The sequence below is a fragment of the Melospiza melodia genome, chromosome 6, assembly GCF_035770615.1.
Source record: "Melospiza melodia melodia isolate bMelMel2 chromosome 6, bMelMel2.pri, whole genome shotgun sequence".
Taxonomy (NCBI): domain Eukaryota; kingdom Metazoa; phylum Chordata; class Aves; order Passeriformes; family Passerellidae; genus Melospiza; species Melospiza melodia.
The window spans coordinates 71,988,051-72,009,433 of NC_086199.1; the positions used below are offsets into that span (position 1 = coordinate 71,988,051).

General features: G+C 40.3%; 1 protein-coding gene across 9 annotated transcripts in view; it reads left to right on the plus strand.

The window, feature by feature from the left end:
* The window catches only part of MGA (MAX dimerization protein MGA), a 59,250-nt gene extending 37,867 nt beyond the window's left edge, over positions 1 to 21,383 (plus strand). For 8 of the 9 annotated variants that reach the window (XM_063159062.1, XM_063159065.1, XM_063159064.1 and 5 more), the window contains 9 exons: positions 704 to 2,397; positions 8,714 to 8,838; positions 10,155 to 10,206; positions 11,876 to 12,058; positions 12,768 to 12,879; positions 13,870 to 14,103; positions 14,753 to 14,929; positions 15,353 to 15,505; positions 16,475 to 21,383. In XM_063159062.1, the coding sequence (XP_063015132.1) occupies positions 704 to 2,397; positions 8,714 to 8,838; positions 10,155 to 10,206; positions 11,876 to 12,058; positions 12,768 to 12,879; positions 13,870 to 14,103; positions 14,753 to 14,929; positions 15,353 to 15,505; positions 16,475 to 17,775 (4,031 nt within the window). In that variant the 3' untranslated portion in view covers positions 17,776 to 21,383. The remainder of the gene's footprint in view (positions 1 to 703; positions 2,398 to 8,713; positions 8,839 to 10,154; positions 10,207 to 11,875; positions 12,059 to 12,767; positions 12,880 to 13,869; positions 14,104 to 14,752; positions 14,930 to 15,352; positions 15,506 to 16,474) is intronic. The other variant, XM_063159067.1, reaches the window with a different exon arrangement.

Consider the following 21,383-nt stretch of genomic DNA (forward strand, 5'->3'; position numbering starts at 1 on the left):
AGGGAGAGCAGAAGCAAGCACGGTAGATAAAACTGGGGAGGGGAGCAAACAATGCTGAGCTTTAGTTGAGGTTTGAGCATGAGGTGTAGTAAAGAATCAGTCAACAAGTTTATTTAATTTCATTCTGTTTTGAGGCTCTTGCTGAACAAGAGAAAGTAGTTGCCAGTTGGTAATACTTTTCCTTCTTGTTTATGAAGTGTTGAAATGCTGCAGAAGAGTTCATAAAGGTAAAATGTGGTAGTATAACTGTGTAATTTTGGCATAGTTTTTCCTCTTTGGAAGTCTTTTTTCAAAAGAAAAGCAAAAATATTTTAAAATTAAATACTATTTTTTACTTTCTTTTTTCTCTGAAAAACCCCAATTTCCTCGATTTCCAATAAATGTAAAATGGGAAAGTAAAATGCAAGACTTCCAATGCTATGTCTTTTTTGATCAAAAAGCTCAATGCTTGAACTTAACATCAAGTCTGTTAGTTTTAGAATGGCCAATTCATGTGTTTCATTGTGGTGTTACTTAAAAAAAGGCAAGTTTATTATGTCTTTATGTAGGACCAACTTTTCCACTGAGAGCTGGAGGTCAAACACCTGATTCCATTATGATCCTTGAGAATGGAGTCTGTTTCTATCACAGCATCAAATACTGAAAGTGGAAGAAAAAAAGCTGCTTTGAGAACGTCTCAGTTGATGTTTTGTTTTCCTCACAGGATCTATTGTAGGAATCCGTTTACCTGCACCTTCCAAGCCTCCTGAGTCACCTGTTTCTCCCACTTCCTCTGTGTCTTCCACTTCTCCTGCTGCAAATTCAGCTGTACCAACTGCAGTACCCAAGTTATCCCCCCCATCCAACCCAGCCACTCAAGCATCTTCTCTTCTTCCTTCGGTAACGAGTTTTGTGTCACAGGCAGGCACTCTGACTCTGAGGATCGCTTCCTCTGCTGTCAGCAATGTCACAAACCAAACAACCTCTGAGTCTAAAATAGCCTGCAGCTCAGCTGGTCTGTCAGCCACCACTGCTAATCTCATACCTTTACAGTCTGGAAGTTTTGCTTTACTTCAGCTCCCAGGACAAAAGACAGTGCCAAACTCTATTCTTCACCATTTTGCATCTCTGCAGATGAAGAAGGATTACAGGAAAATATGCAAGAAAGAGGACTCAGGTGCTGCTCAGCAGAAGGAGAATGGGAAGGCTCCATGCTCAGGTGACACAGAAGTTACAGAGTCTGATGTCACAGTGCCACATGGGAAACAAGAAGAAGATGAGTTGTCAATTAACCAGTCAAATGCTGTTGAAGGGTCGGCATCTGCTGCAGTCACACCTAGTGGTGATAGAAATTCCACTGCATTAGAGATAGTGGAGAAGAGCTCAGTGGTGCTAGAGAGTTCTTGTGATGACAGCTTTTCTTCTCAGCATGATGTTTCTGCAGATGTCATATCATCTGACCATTCGTACATCAGTGAGAAACCTAATGATGAGGAAGAAAAGGGGGCTTCTGAAGGGAAAGAGGATTCTGTCAGTTCTGAAACTCTTGTGGAGGCAGTTTCAGCTAACTCTGTTTGTGGGTCATCAGATGAGTCTTTGGTTGCTCCTCTGGATAATGCGCATTCACAGAGTCTTGAGAATTGGGAGGCTGCACAGTTGAGGAACCATGGGAAGGAACAAACACTTGCTGAATGGGAGGAGAAACCAGTAAAAGAGGAGGAAGAGGATGCGCAGACACAGATGGATGAGGACAACAGAGCAAGTTCTGGGCAGTTACATAGTCAACAAGAGCAAGATACACAGGTGAAGATCAAGGAGGAACAAAGTGAGACTGAACTGTTTGAGAACAAACAAGAATTCCAGGGTGATGCTGCACAGCCAGATATGGAAAGGAGGGAGTACAAGGGCTCTATAGAAGTGGAAAACACAGTAGAGAAAAAAAGAAGTAGGTCTGAAATTGGTTGTGCAAAAGAACTGGATAATGCTTCAGGAGAAGAGCATAGGGCTGATATGGAGGAAGGCAAAGGAAACATAGCTAGGCAGGACGGCAGTAAAAGCAAAGAAAAAGGTGCTTGTGATTCTCTGGAAGAAATGAAAGCAGGCCATGATATCCTAACACATGTTAACAGTTCTTGGAGCAAAATATCTAGTATTGTACCCCCTTTAGAAAATAGAAGTGAAGTAGATAAAAAAGCTGATACATCAGAGAAAGGTGACTTCCTGACAGCACCAGAACAGAGGGCACACAAAAAGGATTACATGCCCACTATTGATATAACTGCTGATGATATGGAAGAGGATGAGGAGGAAGATGAGGAAGAGGAAGAAGAGGATGAAAAAACTGATGATTCTGCTGATGAGATGCTGGATGGTGCTTCTGACTTCCCAAGTGAAGAGGAAATAGATGTTGAAAAAGTGGTAAGCATTTATCTATTTATGAAGGGATTTTTTTTCTTTTATTTTTTTTACTTGACCAACTAACTTGTCATAACCCATGGATTTGAAAGACAGAGTATGATGTTTGTGTTTTGGACTTTTAGTTTCTTTAGGAAGTGTAAATTGGGGTTCCAAGTGGAAATATCTTTCATTTCCTAGTTGCATGCTTTTTTTTAGGTAGCAGTATAGTGGCCTTGTAGAAATTGCCTGGTTTTCAGATAACAGGAGTTCTGTTGAACAATTTGTTATAGAACTGTTGCAGGTTGTCTTCCTCCAGTGTTTACTCAAATAATTTGCTTACTTGTGAGCAAATTATGACTTAATGATCTAAAAATGTAGTGGCCAACCTAGTATTTCTGTTATTTTAAGATGTTTCCTTCTATTTAGTTTTTGTAGCCTTAGTTAACATTTATTTCTGAAAGGAGTATTTTAATCCATTCTTGAATTCCTTTTTTAAGTAAATACATTTAAATAGTATGTGAGAGCTGTCATTCTGTATTTGATAGAAAACAAATTGCTCCAAAAGTCACAGAAAAGGGTAAAACATTGTGGTTAGTGTAGTTAAGATACATTTAGATTTTAACGCTCATAAAATTCCCATCAAATATAACCCAAAATTGAAAATAAAGTAATCCAGTGTGTAATTCCTTTGCTTCTTACATATCACTACATGACTTGAGAAACAGTGCTTTGTTACTTAAAATTATGAAGCTGTTGTTTTATGAATTAGTCAAGTGGACATATGAACTAAGATAGCTGTTTCTTGGAATGAGATACAAGTGAAAAGAGAAGAATTAAACTGGAGAAATTGAAAAGCAGACAAATTAAAAAAAGGAGAGATAATGGTTGTGTCTTCAGGATAGAATTCTTTTAGTCCTTTTGTGTTAATGTAATCCTCTTGCAGTTGAAAATCAGACTAGAGTTCTTTGGTACAAACTGGTCTAGAGGATTCCTAGAGCACCTGGGCAATAACTTCTTGGTACAGATACTGCAGGAGCCAGCTAGGAAAGGTGCCCTCCTTGAAGTGCTGCTTGGTAACACAGAGTGAAATGGCAGTTGTCTGCGTCTTGGCCACAGCAGCCACGAAAAAAATCCAGTTCATGTCTCTGGTGACAGGAGGAAAAGTGCCAGCAAGACTTCAACCCTGGATATGAGGAGAGCAGACTTCAGGCTGCTTGAGGAACAAGTTGGGAAGGTCCCTGAGGTTACCCCCCAGCTGACTGGTTGGAAGCCACTTGATTCAGTCGTCTTGGATTTCAGTAAAGCGTTTGATCCTTTATCTCACAGGATCCTTCTAGACAAAATGTCCAGCACTTGTCAGGATAAACCCGTCAAGTGATGAGTGAGCAACTGGATCATGGGTCAGGTGTGAAGGGTGTTAGTGAATGGGGTGACATCAGACTGGTGACTGATCACTAGTGTGGTTCCCCAGGGCTCCATCCTCAGGCCTGTGCTCCTCAGCATCTTCATAAATCATGTGCAGGCACGACTGGAAGGGATGCTTTGTAAGTTTGCTAGAGATGCAAACTGGGAGGAGCTGTTGACTCTCAAAGGTGGAGAGGCCCTGCAGAGAGACCAACCATGTGAAGTTTAACAAGGGCAGGTGCACGTGAGATGGGGCAACCCTGGGTGTACAAACAGCCTGGAGAGCAGTGCTGTGGAAAGGAACCCAGGGGTCCTGGGCTGTGGCAAACTGGATGTGAGTCTGCAATGCCCTGGCAGCCAGGAAGGTCAAGCTTGTCCTGGAGAGCATCAGGCACAGCATGGCCAGCCAGGCAAGGGAGGGGATTGTCCCACTCTGCTCTGCACTGGGGTGGCCTCACCTCGAGCCCTGTGTGCAGCTTAGAGTGCCACTATATATAAAAGACATTGGAAAGCATCCAAAGGAGGGCTGTGAGGGTGGCAAAAGGCCTTACAGGAGTGAGGAGCAGTTCTGTAATGAGTAGCTGAGATAATTTGGTCTGTTCAGCCTGGAGGAGACCGAGGGGAGACCTCATTGCAGTCTGCAACTTCCTCATGAGGGGAATAGGAGGGGGAGGCACTGATCTCTCCTCTGTGGTAACCAGTGACAGAACCCATGGGAATGAGATGAAGTTGGGTCAGGGGAGGTTTAGGTTGCATATTAGGAAAGGGTTTTTCACCCAGAGGGTGAGTGGGCACTTGAACAGGCACCCCAGGGAAGAGGTCACAGCACCAGCCTGGCAGAGTTCAAGAAAAGTTTGGATAATGCTCTCAGGCACATGGTGTGATTCTTGGGGATGGTGCTGTGCAGGGCCAAGACATGGATTTCAAGTATCCTTGTGGGTCTCTTCTAACTCAGGATATTCTACTATTCCATGATAGCCAAGTGAACAACTCTGGCTTTTAGAGAATCTCTTCAACTTCCAGAAAAATTGACTAATCAGTTCATATTCTAGCTTGCTGTGCTCAGACAAGACAATAGCATCTCAACTGTATGAAGGTGAAATACAGATGTTATTTTTGGAAGTTCCTTTTAAGTGGAAAACCAAATTGTTGGTGCCTTGTCTTCAGCTGGGTGGTGGCAGTTTCATACCTCCTGTATCCTTTAGTAACTTGAGCAGAGTTATCATGAAGTTTTGAGAACCACTGTTAATTCATTCCTGATGCCAGATAAACTTCTCTGACATGGTAGTCCTAGGAATTTTGTTGGTGAAACAACAATAGTGTCTAGGTCACAGAGTAGTCTTCTATCAAGGTTGGTGTTTGAAAACTGTTTTCTTTCATCCTGCAAAAGGATGATTAAGCAAATGAGTAATATTAGAGATTATAAGAAATGTTTGTTTTGGATGAAACTTACCACACAGGTTTTGGCAGATATGGCTTGGAAAGCCATGTAAGGGTATGTCTTCACTGCAAGCTCACACAAATACAATAAGCTAACTTTGGTTCTAGAGCAGTAAAGCTGAGGAATGAGATCTCAGGGGACTGTAAAAACCTGCCTGGAATTTGATTTGTTAATTGCTGTTGCTGGCTAGTTGAGCTAGCACGTCAGTGCCTAATGGAGAAATCAGTTTTGGAATTAAACTTGTTATTTTTCACTGGGATGTACTCTTCTCTCATCATAGTGCTTACAAGATAGGCTGCACTGGTATTGTTTGTCAGACTGGATGAAGTCAGATGATGTAAGGTAGAGGATGTTTATCTGCTTCATTAAACTAGTGGAAACAGAAGCAAAGAGTACATGCATGTCCACTAACAGTTTTGTTTAGTGGAAATACTTCAGACAGCTCTTCTTCTATTAGTTTGGAATGTAGACTGGTTTTGGTTGCTTAGCAAATGGCCACTTAAACCTTAGAGAACTCCAGTGAGAGTCAGGAAGATTGCTGCCTACCTGTAGTAGCTATTAGTGTTTATTCTTTAGCACATTTTCTCACACTGGTTAATTGTTCTTAGTTTCCTTCAGAGTACCTTCTTACCTTGTGCTGACTTTGTGTCCTTGACATAGAGACTGTTCTAGTCTCTGGTCAACAGAAAGAAGGTTCCTGAGATGGTATCTTTTCCCTTTTGCATTTCCTACTCTGAGTTGCATCAAGACAAGCTTAGGATGGTTAATCATTGTGGGTTTAGTGATATGAATAAAGCTTTCTGGGAATATCTGTAGAAGCAGACTGATGAGTATCAGGACCTGCTGTCTGGACAGATTCACGTGCGATGGTTTGAGGTGATGTTAAACTCTTGATCTCCAAGGCAGGATGATTGCACACGGAGCTCCTGCTGAGAAGGGCTGCTTGGCCTGGGCTCCTGATTGTTCACAAGTCCTTGTTGGCATAAGCCAAGACCATGCCAGGGTTTGTTCTGGTACTGTAATGCTACAGATAAGAGTCCCATGGTTCAGCTCACTACTCTAAAAACAACTTCTATGGCTGGCATGGTACTGCATTGTAAGTGTTGTTTAAAAGTGGTTTTCAGTCATTCTTTTTCTGAGCCAAACACTGAAATTATAAGGACTGTTATCAATTATTATAAAATGGTAAGCTTCCTACAAAGTGCAAGTGTTACATTTTGTGGACAATATAAACTCTAACAATCTCTTGCATGTTGTCAGCTTTTAGTTCAGAGCATGTGTGAAACCTGCAGACATTGTAGCACAGAAGGCAGCTTTAGAAATTACACATTTACTTGGGTAATGTGTAATGACATCCACTGTCTTGTAACCTCTTCCCTCAGCGCTGTTGTTGAGGATCCTCTACCATCAGTAATTTGCTCTTTAGGTATTAGCAATAGGGGTTTAGGCTGCCTGGAACAGACAAAAATCAGAGGGAGAGGGCTTAGAAACAGGCATTGAAATGAAGAGAGGGAAAAAAGCTGTAATTTCCATAACAACTTCAGAACTCTGTTGTAGAATGGTATTGCTCCTGTGGTGTCTTCATTCTATAAGGTATTTCACCCTTACTCAAAGGCATTTAGAGTTTATGTGATTACAGGAAGTAGTTTGGAAAGTAGTATGGATTGAGTGATGCTAGAAAGGTGGGGCTTCCACAAGCATCTTTGGGAATCATGCTGGGCTATGGATAAGGTTCAGCCTATGGCAGGTTGGCAGTACTTCTATAGGAATAGCTGTTCTTAATGTCAGAACGACTTACTTCTGGTGATCTTCATGATTGTGGTATTTTCTTGTTACTAGGAATTCAGGGGTAGAGAGGAAAGATCTACTAACCAGAAGTATTTTCCCCTTTGTTGCTAGATGTAAGAACAAAAAAATTAATTACTTGTGTTTTTCATATGTCCACATTCAAAATGTGTAAACTTTTAAGATATTAAGTTCTTGGTGGGCAATGGAGTTTTTTACTTCTGTTTTATCTTGTCCATCTTTCATGATAAAGATACCACATATTGGGTTTTAAATACCATTTTTTAATATGATACTATACAAACTGTTACAATTCTAGAGCAGCTCTAGCCTGGAAAATTGCTCTCAATCCTTTGATTAGCCCAGTATAACTTACCAGCACTGGAAAGCTTTATGACAGCAGTGTTTCTGTGGTAAGCTAATTTCCTGGGTGCTTTTCCTGTTTCTCTCTGGATTATAGCATCTTTTTTGAACCACCCTGCCAGACCATGTTTCCTGCAATATAATGATGTCCAAATGTAGTTAAGACAGAGTAGTCTTGCCCACTGAACAACACCAGTATGCATCACTTGCACTTAAAGAGTCACAGAAATGGTACTGTATGAAGTGGAAAAGCTTAGAGAAAGTATCAGGAGGCTTTCAGCATCAAGGTGGATTTATGAATGATCCAAGAGAGCAAGCAAGAATGTGAAGTGCTCTTTATATAAAGAAATAGATCAATGTTGGCACTACTTCTTGTACATGGAGTATTTTCAACATAATGGCAGTATCTGTTCAGTAGTTCTGTGATTTAAATAGTATCTTTGCTTGAATAGTTTTTGTTTAATCAGGGTAGTTCAGGTAACTGGGTGAAATAGAGTAGAGAATGGAAGTGTTATCACATTTTCTTGCTTAAGGAGAAAGAGTTCTTTCTTCATTGTAATCAGACCAAAGATTGTATTGTAAAAAGCTTCACTAAAAACTGTAATACAAAACAATTGGTTGAATAGGCATGTTTTCTTGGGAGAGGGGTATCACCTGGATTTACAGATGGCCACAGGATTGATATTTAACTCTTTGTTGCTACAGAACTGCAGTTGTTCCTTATCTCTCTCTTCACAAAATAGCAAGTTGTCTTGGTCAGGCAAGCATGGAGAAAACATACTCTTCAGAATATAAGAAATATGTAAAATTATTGGGCATCATTTTGACAGCATTTTGGAAAGAGCCAAAATCTTACTCATCATCATGTAAACAGTTTACTGTGTGATCCAAAGAAGCCTGACTGTATGACATCGTGACTTTTGCTGTCTTAGGTATGAGAGACCATTACTAAGGTGGTAGCTGTTTCAAATTCTGTAAAAAAGTCAATTAGCAAGAGTCTATGATATTGGGTTGTAAGGGCAGGAGGAAAATGGAGGCAGGAAAATTCGGCCTTGTGAAAGCTTTTGTCCCAGCCATAATAAGAACATTAAGGACAAAGATGGGTTCTGCCCTTACCAAAATGCATTTTACAGAGTTGCTAGTGGGAGGAATTCCTGGAGGTGACAGTTGAAGTAATCCCCTGCTTAGCACCGTTTACTGGCCAGTAGCTGGAGATGTTGATTCTTTGATGGTTCTAAATGTTACAATGTAATCTCATTTGAGACTGAAGTGAAACTGTTTTGGCCTGAGCTCTATTGCTGAGTAGATACTCGTTTTAAAAAACCCAAACAAAACCTGTTCCAGGATGCGTGTGAATACAGAGAGGATGACGAGCAGGTGGACATTGAGACCGTGGAGGAGCTTTCAGAGAAGATTAACATTGCCCGTCTGAAGGCCACAGCTGCTCATGTCGAACCCTCCGACCAGAAGTAAGCACCCCTGGAGAGCACCTGTGTATCCTGCTGCTGGCTGCCATCGAGTGATTCCCTTAAACAACAGCTGTAATGTGGTGACAAGATAAGGCAAGGCTTCTGGCATGCCTTCCTCGGCGCTGGTGCTTCCCAGTGTCTGTGAGGATGGTACTGGCAGCACTAAGAGTAGTGTCAAGGTGTCTTAGACTTTTTCTATTTCCCCTTTAATTAATTCATTTATGGGGATGCATCTTGCAATGTAAAATTATTGAGTGAATAGCCTCCCTTCCTGCAAACTGAAAATTAGCAGGGTTGTTTTTGTGTTACATGTGATTTGGTAAGCTTTGTTTAATCTTGCTGGTGGACTTCTGGGCAGGAGCAGTCATTAGGTTAATCCCTGATGCTGTAAATGAAAGGGTTGTCTTTAGGACCATTGCCCCAGCAAAGAAAGCATTTTCTTATTGACACATAGTCGGCCATGGTTGGATAGCTTGGCTTAATTTTTTTGGTTGGTTTAATTTTGTTACTGTTACTGCCCTTGCATTTATAATGACAAAGGCAAAATAAAAACATTGCTTACTTGAGGAATGCAATGATAGTCGTAGCGGTTTCTCAGATGCATCAAACAAAAAGAGAACGTGGCATCTATTGTTCTTTTTGTTTGAAGATTTATTTTTTGAAACTTTGAAAAAACTGTTTGGTACCAGATAGTTACCTCTTTTTTCTTCCCCTTAAAGGATAACAGCTCAACTTTTATCCTTAAGTGGTGACTTTGCTTTAAATTTTGAAGGTTTTTCAGTGAGCGAGAAAAACAGATGTCATGTTTCATAGAAATAATTTTCAAATGTGTTTTCTTTGTTCTGTTGCAGCTCCTGAGATATGAGGAAGCTGCTGTTATTATATATTAGGATAGTAATAAATTTGAGGATTTTGATTGGTGGTTCTTGGTGGGGGAGGGATTGCTCTGCCATCTATATTAAATCTGTGTTTATTAAAAACAGAACCAAAACATAATTTAAAAAGATACTTTATGCAGCTAACAGTCGCAAGCTGAATTTATTCCTTTTGGCATATAGTGAAATAGTTTGTCTTTTGCACTCTGAGATAATTTCACAGCTTTCAGAACAGCTCAGTTATTTCCAGGATGATGATGTTGGAGATAAGAGTTCACTTTCTTGAGAAAACTCAACAGTATCCTGCTTTTATGCAGTTACACAAGAAAAGTTAATTTCAAGGCATAAAAATGAGCAATTCTAGACTATTGGAATGTAGTTAATGAGGATAGAGTGTATGAGATGAGTAGCATTGGGAAAAACTTTTTACCTTTCTTCCAGATACCATCCTCCTAATTCTTCGGATGAAACATTATCAGAAAAACATTCAAAGGTATATGTTTGCTCTCCTCTTTCCTTTTAGTATCACACCTCCATTTTAAAGATAAATTTTCATCTCACATGCAGCTCTTAATATGATGAATCTGTCTTGCAGATACTTGTGATTAAATGCAAGAAACCAAATGTGCTGGGGAGGGATTTGCTCAGTCCAGATATCCTTAAGGCAAAAGGGCTGGTGCTGGCAGTGGGTTTCAGATTCAGCTTTGGCAATGGGAGGAAGATCTGCCTTTTATTTATGACTGTGTTTGCTTAGGTTTTGTATCCTTGGCATGAATAATTTTTACAGCACACTTAAAATAATAAATGAGCAAAATTGTCATGTGTTGAAGAAGACGGTATGTAGAATTATATAGGCACAGCACTAGATGAAGGATTTCTAAAACCAGAAGTTTGAATATATGTTTAGGCAAGTTAAGATGTCACAGAATCCTTTCAAACCTAAACTCACTGCAGTCCTTCAGAATCTTGAGCTTTTTTTTTTGGGTGGCTCTGAAGCCAGTTTCTCTGTCCATAACTGTCTGTGATATACTTGACGTCAGCTCTAGGGCTTCCTTCTGTGGTGGGGTGGGGCTTTGGTGTGGTGGGAACCTGGTGTATGTCTTAGCTATTAGAGCAGGATGGGATGTATGCCTTTGCCTGAGACCCCTGGATGAGGTCCAGGATGCTCTGTCTGCCTTACCTTTTCCATGTGTCCTCCTCTCTGCCCTTGAATTTATGTTGTAAGGCCCTCCCTTGACAGGAAGCCATGGCCAACACAGGAGCAGTTGCAGCTGTACCGTGCTCAGGTCTGCCTGTGAGAGCAAAATGGCTCTCAAGAGCCAGATTTCAGGAGACAAATCTTCAGATTCCTTCTAGTCCAGCAGGCTCAGAAATAGTATCACTGAATCTGAGGAATCTTTCCACTGATACTCTGGGGTTTGAAGCAGACCTAAAATTATCTAAAAGACGGTGTTAATTACTTCCCCATTAAATACATAGCATAGCTGTACAAAACCTGAAAGAGTAATGATGATGTAACAAACTTCTCAATCTGTGGAAATCAGTAATTTTGCTTATTGTCTGGCAGTTGTTTTAGAAACTTAAGCAAATTCAAAACCAGAGGCACTTGGCCACATTCTCTTTGTTGGTGGATGCCTGGGGTGATAAATGTCAATGCCATCTTTCACATTCTGACTTAAAATGTGTCTTTGACACCAACCCATAATGAACCTATGAAAGAAAATGGAAACCAAACTAGTTTAACTCCAGGGAAAGATTCAAGTCTCTTGTATTTCATGTAATTATTGAATGCATTAGTAGACTTTCTTGACAAGCAAACAAAAAATACTTGGCTCAAACATATGTGATTTTGTTGTAATGCTGTGATTTTATCTAAGTAGCCTTGTGTTGCAAAAAAGAAAAGCTTATGAACTGGGGCGACTCGTGCTCTTTTCCATTAGGGTTGATGTGATTATGTTGGTCACTTCTTTGGTCAGCATTTCATTTCTTACTGTGTGTCCTTCTGATTCTGAACTTTCAGGAAGCCATAGTAGCAGGATAACATGACGTGGAATCTTCAGGTGTCTGTAGAAGTGCTGTAAATCTCACATGCATTTGAACATTGTCTGCCATTACATTGCCTTCTTTGCTTAAACTGGTCAATCTGGTTGCTCCTCCTGCAGAAGCATCAGACCTGGAAAAGAAAGCTGAAGTCCCAGGCTGAAGCCTTTGCTCATTACCGCCAGACACACACAGCAAATGAGCGTCGGCGACGTAATGAAATGAGAGGTCTCTTTGACAAGTTGAAGAAAGTTTTGGGGCTGCTGAACCTTCCCAAAGTCTCCAAATGCTACATTCTCAAGCAGGTAGGTATTTTGGAGCTTTAGTGAGGAGGAGAATCATTTGTTCTGGACAGAGTAATTATACTTTTCAGAGTAATTATACTCTTCAGGTGAGTACCAGTGTAGAGGGGAATTCTGTCGTCCCTGCAGGACACTCTAGAACAAAACAATACCTGAAAGAATCTGAGAATCTATACTCCTAAAAGCATAGTCTTGATCACATGAACATATATTTTTGGATTTGCCCTCCCCTTGTATTCTTTGTGAATCGTGGAACGTTATGTCGTAATTCTTTAGTGGTTTACTGTGAACATAAGGAAATATCTTAATCCATTAAATCCATTACTTTTTTAATGCTTGAGAAGATAGCGTTCCATTAGGCAGTTTACAGACATTAGAAGCTTAATTGTGAAGATGTAAATGACAGGAAACTAAACATGAATGGTAGATATGGAATTGTGTTTATCAATTCTACCTAGAAACTGGAAGATAAAAGTTTGGGGTCTTTCTTAAAAATTGCTGACCTTTGGAGGAAGGACAAACAAGATGATTATCACCCTTCAACCAGCATTTAGGGAAAGCTGGCATTCATGGTACTTCACATGCTTTCTCTCAATCCTATTTTCTCAGGATTACAGAAGTTTGAAAATAAATTTTGTAAAGGTTTCTGGGAAGGAAAACTATTATTTTGTGTGTCACTGGTTTATAAATCAGTTCCCTGATACTATTTTAGGCCTTTGAGGAAATCCAAGGACTGACAGATCAGGCAGATAAGTTTATTGGACAGAAGACGTTACTGACACGCAAACGGGATGGTCTGATTCGAAAAGTATCCACGCTCTCAGGTGAGACTGGTTTTGGATGCAAACTAGCTGTAATAATGAAAGAAAAGGCTTTTAGGAGTGAGAATGTGTGGAGTAATCAGTGCATCCAGGTGTGTCATTGGTTCACATAAAATTCAGATGTGATGCCAAACAAAGTTGTACTGATAGAAATGGCTTTTGTTTTCCTTCATGCCTAAAGGAAGTGTGGAATGCTCTCTGTGCTGGGAGCCACAGGCTTGGATTCCTTTGGAAGGGTGGGGTGATGGTGATAGTGTCACTTCATTCTGTCACTGGTCACTTCCTGAAATGCCTTTTCTGCTCACCCCTTCACAGCCACACACAGCTGTCTCTGGTCAGTACTGAAACCTCCAACTCCTTGCAGAGCTTTGCAAATGACTCCTTGTCCTGCTTTCCCAAGAACCAGTGCTCCTACAGGCTAGAACGTGTCAGCTCTATACACAGAACAAAACTGAAGTAGATTCTAAGCTGCTGCTTATCCAGACATGATATCTTGTATATTCTGTCTCATTTGGAGGGATAGGAAAGCTGTGACACATTTTCAACCAGTATCAAAATGTGTGAATAAACAAAATATTATTCTAATCTTGCAGTCTGGGACTGTAAACAGTGGAAAACCTGTAAAGTAGAAATGAAAGATACTTAAATCTTTTGTATTTACATTTACAAATATAGACCAAATTAACGATATACCATGATGTTAGAGTATAAACACTAAGCAGAAAACAAGCTAGTATGGTCTAGCTTAACTTGAACTTGGATCATGTAAAACTGTGTGTATATGCAGAAAACAAATTATTAATGAAATCTGTGTGTTCGTCCAATGTTAGAATTTTCATGGCAATGGTAAAACTGTATGTGAGTTTACATTCAAATGTCATTTGAGTAAAATTGAATTATGTCAGCTTAACACATTATTAGTTCTACCTTCAGCATTTTTGTTTTGGGAAGAGAATTTGAAAGCAGGCTGACTCTCTGGTAATTTTTCTGTAGGAAAGACAGAAGAGGTTGTCCTGAAGAAGCTGGAATATATTTACGCTAAACAAAAAGCAACAGAAGCACAAAAAAAGAAGAAAGAACCTGAGCCACAGAAATCAGCTGCACCCTCCACTGCTAGCAGCCAGCAAGAAGGATCCTCTGCTGCCCCCAGAGAGCCAGCCCCGATAGCGATGACAAACAGAAGGGGCAAGCCACTGATACTTGCCAGGAGAGGAGTCCGGGCCACAGGTGGGCTACAAGGGGTGCATGTCCTGCACCAAGGGGAAGCAGCCATTGAAGCTGCACTCTGTGGGAAGGCAAAATGCCAGCTGGCTTGTGCAGGCAGCCTCACTGCTGAAACAGAATTGTGCACAGGACTGGGAAATGTCCATATGATAGGTGAGAAAACCACTTGCTTTCAGAAAGGACGAGACCAGTACAACTGAGGTCTTCGGGTGGACATGACTTCAGAGTCTCAAAATGATGGGAAGTAAATTCTTACTGAGCTGTCCTTTAATCTCAGGGAGTTTCACTGCAATCTGGCAGTAATTTCTAAGAGTTAAAGGTGGTTCTTTTTCTGACTCAAAACCTCAAGTTCAGCCCCTAGAATGCAGGGGTTGCTAGAACAGACTCTTCAAAACCTCCCTCCTCAAAATGCTAGCTCTCAACAAGGATGGAAATTTGCTCTTAAATTCAGTGGCAGAATTGAATGTCAGGCACTGGAGAGTTTTTTTGTAGCTGAGAACTTGTAGAGAAGTGTTCAACATTTGTGGAGACCTTCACGTCATAAACGTAGGAAGGAACGAAAGAATAGTTCCTTCCAGAGCTGTCCCTAATGCTGGCTCACAGGGTGCTGTGCCAGAATAAATGAGTGTTTTACATCATTCTTTTCTTGCAGAGGACTCCTCAGCCTCTCTCACACTCACGGCTGCCAGCGTAGTGATGACTCCACAGGGGCAGGTGCTTACACTGAAGAGCCCCCTGGTCCCAGGGCAGGTGGCAGCTGTTCCTTCCACACTGCTGCAGGCTGAGTTAAAGCCTCGAGGGGGTGGTACTACCATGGCCACACAGCCAGGTAGGATCGTGTGGGATGATGTTAATCAGTATAATGCTGTTCGTAGATGTGCTGAGCAGTTTGTGAAGTGATGAAATTTTGCTTTAATAATTTGGAATTTTTTTTACAACTTGGCTGAGGTAGAACTTGACTCTGGTAAGAGAGATCAGATGTCACTAATTCAAACTGTCACTTTATCAACAGGTTAGTAAAATGTGTTAAAATTTTTCTGTTCAGAAATTAAGGAAACATACAGGAGAATTCCTAATCACACAACCAGTCTGCATTTCTGTTTTTACTGCTTTAAGATGTTATTGAAGTCTTGCCTTGAAGTGCACTGCTCCTTTTAGCCAGGAGCATCTGAAATATCTGAAAGTACTGTATCTGAGTATCTGAAAGGCTTTTGTTTCCACTTCATCCCCTGTTTCCCTTTTCTTGTATAAGGTGTTACTTCTGTGATGATTCAGCTGCCAGGATCAACAGTTCCTGTCCAAGTAAAAGGAATCCTTACTAATTCTACCATTCCTATTACACTGTCAGCTGTTGCTGAGGATCCAGCAACCTCAACAGTGGTATCAGCTACAGAACCCCATTCAGGTAAACTCTTTGTTTTTCATGGATCTTTGTGCTTGCATGTAGGGAACATTATCCTTGCAAAGCTGAAGGTAAATTGTTTTCTCACTAGGGAGTAATTGTAGGTGTTAATGTTATTCAAAGAAAATCATGATTAAATGTTTTGAACAGTTTAGAGGGGCCTCTAGGAGATTATGGATTAGAGCTTTTTAACTTTCCATCATCTCACTGAGCCTGCTTGCCCTCAGGAAAGTCAGGAAGAGTAGATCCTGGAATGTGTCTGTGGTATAATGCATCCTCCTGGGGAAGCTTCAGTTCAGAGTGGTGTTGGGGCTGCTGAAAATCTTTGCCTGTAACATCTGGACTCTGACTGTGGCACAACCCCTTCCCACACTGTGCCAGCTCTGCTGCCCATGGGAGGGCTGTTTTTCAGGACCTCGTGCTGTCCATTGGATCTAGGTGTGGGGTGGTTCCTGCCAGCAGGGCTCTGCTTGCCATCTGTTGTGCTGAAAGCAAGCCACTCACTTTCTGCTTCCTTGTAATTGTTTGGTCATGATGAAAAAGGAAAGTTCACTTCAGGTGTAGAGCTGGGAAAAATTTGAGTGCTATTAACAGGGAATGGCTAGGAGGCAGAAAATGGGTAATCATTTAGTCTGTGAAATGTCTCTGTAGTGCACAAAAACAGTAGTGCAAGATGTGATCATAAAAACAAAGCATAAAAAAACAGTAAGAGGGAAAATTCTCATTATGTTTGCCTTGTGCATCACCATCTGAACTGTAAGCATTATAGGTGGTTGCACTGGAGCTTGCTCTTGTTCTACAAGTTGAAAATTAAGCTATTGATGTGTTAAACCTTCAGTTGACCAGAGCTGTGTAAGCAGTCTAAATTGCAGTTTACTTTAGAAAACCCTGGAAGTGAGCTAATTATACTTACTTGGAATTACTTGCAGTTAACACATACCCTAATGGATTGTGCTTTGTGTGGTTTTGCAGAAAGTGAAGATTCATTCATGATGCCAAAGATAGTTAATGTAACATCACTGGCTGCTGAAGCAGGCATGAATCTAAACCTGAACCGAAACAAAAATTCTAATGCAACAGCAGCTGCAGGTACTCCAGCTTCTGAGCAATCCTTGGCTGTAGCACCCCTTGAAACTATGAATAGTGACAACATCCTTTCAGAAGAAAAAGCCAAACCATGTCTGGGAGACAGTGGTGGAGATGGAGGAAACACCACAGGTCCAAAGAAAGTTTTCTTTGAAAATAAAGATGTCCTTCCACAACTCTGGAATGTATCATGTACAAAGGAATCTCCAGAGTCCTTCAGCAAAAAGCTCTGCATTGGTGAGTTTGTAGGAAGCCAAACTAGGAGGAAAGATGGCGATTCTGGAGGGGAAAGATTAAAATCCAAAGAATTGTCATTCCGCAAGCTGCAGATCAAGGATTCCAGGATAGAAATGGAATTGAGGAAAGTGGCGTCGGCAATGGAGGAAGCAGACCTGGATACAAGTGAGATCCTGAGCAGCATTGAGGAGGGTGATGACACCGATGAAACCCTCACTTCGCTGCTCAATGAAATCGCCTTCCTCAACCAGCAGCTGAACGATGATGCCTCAACCATGTCTGAGCTGCCTGGTGCCCTCAGCTCAGATTTCTCTCATAAAGATGCAGAGGCTTGTCGGGGAGCAGCCAGTGATCTCTCCGCTGCAGATGGGTCTTCCTTCCAGTTTGGCCATTTGGGAGGCAGTTTTAAGGACCTTTCTGAAGTTCCAGGAGGTGGTGGCTCTTTAAGCCCCCTTCTGCTGCACCTGGAAGATGATGACCTTAGTGATGGGGACAAGAACTCTGGGGATCCTTCATCTGAGGCAGATGTCTTAAAGATAGTGATAGGTACTGAAATGAAGAATCCACTTTCCAATCTGTCTGTAACCAGTGGTGGGAATGGCAAAACAGTAACAACCTTGTCAGATGCCACTAACGTGACTCCACCGATTTTGCAGATGAAGACTAATCCAGAAGCTGGAAATGCTGACAAGTCGTGGAGGCCCATGCCGAAGCTAGCACCACTTGGTTTAAAAGTGGCAAGTCTGCCAGTAGACTCAGAAGGGCAGAGTAATAAAGTGATGCCCTTACTGGCACCTATAGTTGCAAAACTGGCACCTAGTGGGGTAAAAAATTCTTTACCTTCACCTCTTCAAGAAGGACAGGATAACAAAGTAATGCCCCCATTAGCACCTGTGGTTGCAAAGTTGAATACTACTGGGACCTTGCCTTCAAGTTCAGCAGGCAAATAAGTGCAGACGTTTTTTATCAGACTGGAACAGAGATCTAGAGCAGTGTGTCCAGTGTCATTGTTCAGCAGCCTCCATTGTCTGCAACACTTGTTTTCTGTATAGCATCAGTACTGTGTTCATCTGAGGGGCAGGCCCCAAATTGTAAATAAGTGTTAGGAAACTTTAGGCATGTGTATGTACTTTTACCTCACTGTTGTATTCTGGGTGTTCTCCTTCCCATTCTCAAGACAACAGAGATGATCTATAACCATTGCTGGGCACATGGTATCCTTCCAAAATTGGGTTCTTCACAGGAATAGTTTATCGAGGGACTGAGAAACTGAGGCTGTTGAAGGAGATTTTTTTTCTCTCCCCAGTAGGGAGGCAGCTGTCTTGTTGGGGAAAAAAAAGGATTATCTGTTTTGTACCAGGCAAATTATCTATGCAGAAACGGCATTGTTCATATTTGCTTTTAATATTTGCAGAATATGATAAATATGCAGGAATCAGGTTGTAGTTGCTCTGAAAGTTGATACCTAGAGCGGCAGAAGGGAAATCTGAGACTGCAGAGGGCTGAAGTAAAAAGGTTTTTTCTTTGGTGCTAGATAGTTCTCTAGCAGAGACTTTTTAAGAGCTTATGCACAGAAAATTTTAATAAACACAACTCTCACTGCTGGGAGAGAAAAACACATTTCCCAATGTAATTAGAAGGAGGACAGTATGTTAACTTTAATAATACTGTCCTCACTCTCACCTCCTGCCCCCACACAAATTCTTCTCTCTGATGCTTAGGACATCCATAAGGAAGAATTGCAGAGTTGAAAGAAAATGTGGCCACCCTATTGCTACGTCTTTAAATACATTGCTGAAGTAGTTCGAGTGTTTTCCCAGGTCCTATTTTCATTCCTTCTGTCATTCTTCAAGATGTGTGTGGTGGCTGGGAATGTTCATACCAAGTATTGCTTAGTGAAAACACAGAAAGCTTTCAGGAGTCTTGTAGCCTGGCGCAAGTGAGCGAGGTGTACATGTGAGTGTAAATATGAAAATATGTGTATAGCTTTCCAAACCTTTCATTTCTTTATAAATTCAGGAAAGGAACTCAGAGGTTTCTCACTGCATTTGCACAAGCTGTGTATAGCAAAAAAGTCAACAAAAATGCTCATTACCAGGGAAATAGGGCAGTATTGAATCACAAGATGTATTTTTTATTCTTCTCTGCCACTGCTTACTCAATAACCTGTAGATGCTCTTCGCTGTTCAGCTGTTGAACTGTGAGGGGCCTGCAGACTGTAAAGATATTTATATTTTTGTACACAATTTCTGTTTTCATAGTTTTCTTGACAAATGAAGTTTTCAGCCTCGGAGAGATGATTTGTTAATGAGTATACACAATCTTTTCCTATCAAGTTTGTAAATATAAGTTACGGTGCGCTTGGGGGGCTTCTTAACTGTTTGAAAAAGGTAAAAAATATTGCCGTGAAAATTGAAAATCATACAGAATTTCGATGGTGCATTTTGTTTTTTGTTTAGGAATGTAATTCCATGTCTTAACTGTTCCAGCAACAGCAGCTGGGATTACCCCCTGCCATTCAAATTGCCCGTCTTTGGTGATGCAGTAACCCAGGAATTTGATCCTTCCAGCACAGAGGTTGTGCAGGTGTTGCAATTGATGTTCTTCCACAGGGAGGGAGCAGTGTTTGTACAACCATAGCCCTGTCCAGTACGCTGCATCTTCTGGATCCATGTCTAGATTAGATCCATCAGGGAATAAACACATCTCCGGTGTTTTCTGTGCATTTTTATTATTTATATTATGCCACAGAGGAGAGAAGCCCTTCAAGCTCATTGTGTGTAAAGTTACTCCAGAGACTACATTAAAAAAATATTTTTCATCTGGGCATTCTAAACAGCGTGTTTTAAAATAGTTCCATACAACTCTCTTTTGCCTTTTGCAAATTTGCTATTCTAATATTTCATATAAGTCTGGTATTAGCGATTTGGAGAGGAGAGTTTAGGTCGTTGTGAGAGTCCTGCAGGGTTTTACAGTTGTCACTTAATGCCTTAGGAAAGGGGATTTACAATCCCAGTTAGTAATTAGACAAATGTTGCTTCTTATTAATGATTTTAACCTTATTTTAAATTAGTAGAAAGAAATGCTGCTTCTCATTAAGGATTTTAACCTTATTTTAAATTAGTAGAAAGAAATGCTGCTTCTCATTAAGGATTTTAACCTTATTTTAAACTAGTAGAAACAAATGTTGATTCTTATTAAGGATTTTGACCTTATTTTAAACTAGTAGAAAGAAATGCTGCTTCTCATTAAGGATTTCAACCTTATTTTAAACTAGTAGAAACAAATGTTGCTTCTTTTTAAGGATTTAAACCTTATTTTAAACTTGTAGAAACAAATGTTTCTTCTTATTAGGGATTTAAACCTTATTTTAAACTAGTAGAAAGAAATGTTGCTTTTTTTCAAGGATTTAAACCTTATTTTAAACTGGTAGAAACAAATGTTTCTTCTTCTTAAGGATTTAAACCTTATTTTAAACTAGTAGAAATCTGGAGTAACTAAATTATTTTACTAGCACTACATCAGACTCAAATTTATTTATCTGGGAATCTGGTTCTGAGTATTTCCAATAGGCTGAAGTTGCTTATTGTTTTAACTTGTAATAATTTTTTTCCAGTAGATTTCATTCCTCCTGTGCAAGAAACAGCAGCAAGACTTGTGCTGTGACTACTTTAAATTCCTAATCACTAAGCCTTGTTTCTGCACCTCACTTTTTTTATGGTTCTAAATAGCCAGTTTTAATTTTCACACAGAATTGTGTGTTTTCTGTGAGACAGAGAGGCTATAACATAACTGATCACACATGATCTAAAAAAAAATAATGTACTTTTGAGGATGTTCTGTTTATTATCTGGGAGTATAAAATTTCTGTATGTGACTTTACTGTTTGACATTGGGCAGAAAAAAAAAATTACTGCAGTAAAAATATAATGATGTCAAGATGACAGCAAAACCTTTTGATCCCTAAATGTTACTAGAAAATGAACTAAGAACAGCCCCCCAGTATGGCTGTAAAAGGTGGTGGCATTTGGTGTGGTTCCAAGAAAGATCTTTGATGGGTTCTACCAGCCAACAAAGCATGTTTGAATGCTCTTGGGTTTTGCTTGTTTCACTGTCTTGTGTCTGCAGCACATTGTTTTGCTATGAATTTAAATGCTGACTCTTTGCTCTTCCCTTAAGCTCCCAAACATTTTAAAAATTACATATGCTGTTTTTTGAGGCAATAATCATAGAACATAACACTTTATGAGAAGATTCTGGAAACAGGAAAACAGGAGAAACAAGGAAACCCCTGCAAGGCGCACGCTCTTGCTTGACCAAGAGACCTGGAGATTTTCTTTGTTTTTTTACACATCTGTAAATAGACTGGAATGTTTTTAAGAATATAATGAAATGTCAGATTTAGCTTTTTTCCTTTTATATATTAAAATATATCTTTCCCTCTTTTTTGCTTTTGGAGAATTGATATTTTTGTAGAAATCTAACAGTACAAGACTCTTAACTGTATGTGAGGGACAAAGTGTAAAACTAAAATAAACCAATCAAGGTCAACTAGAAA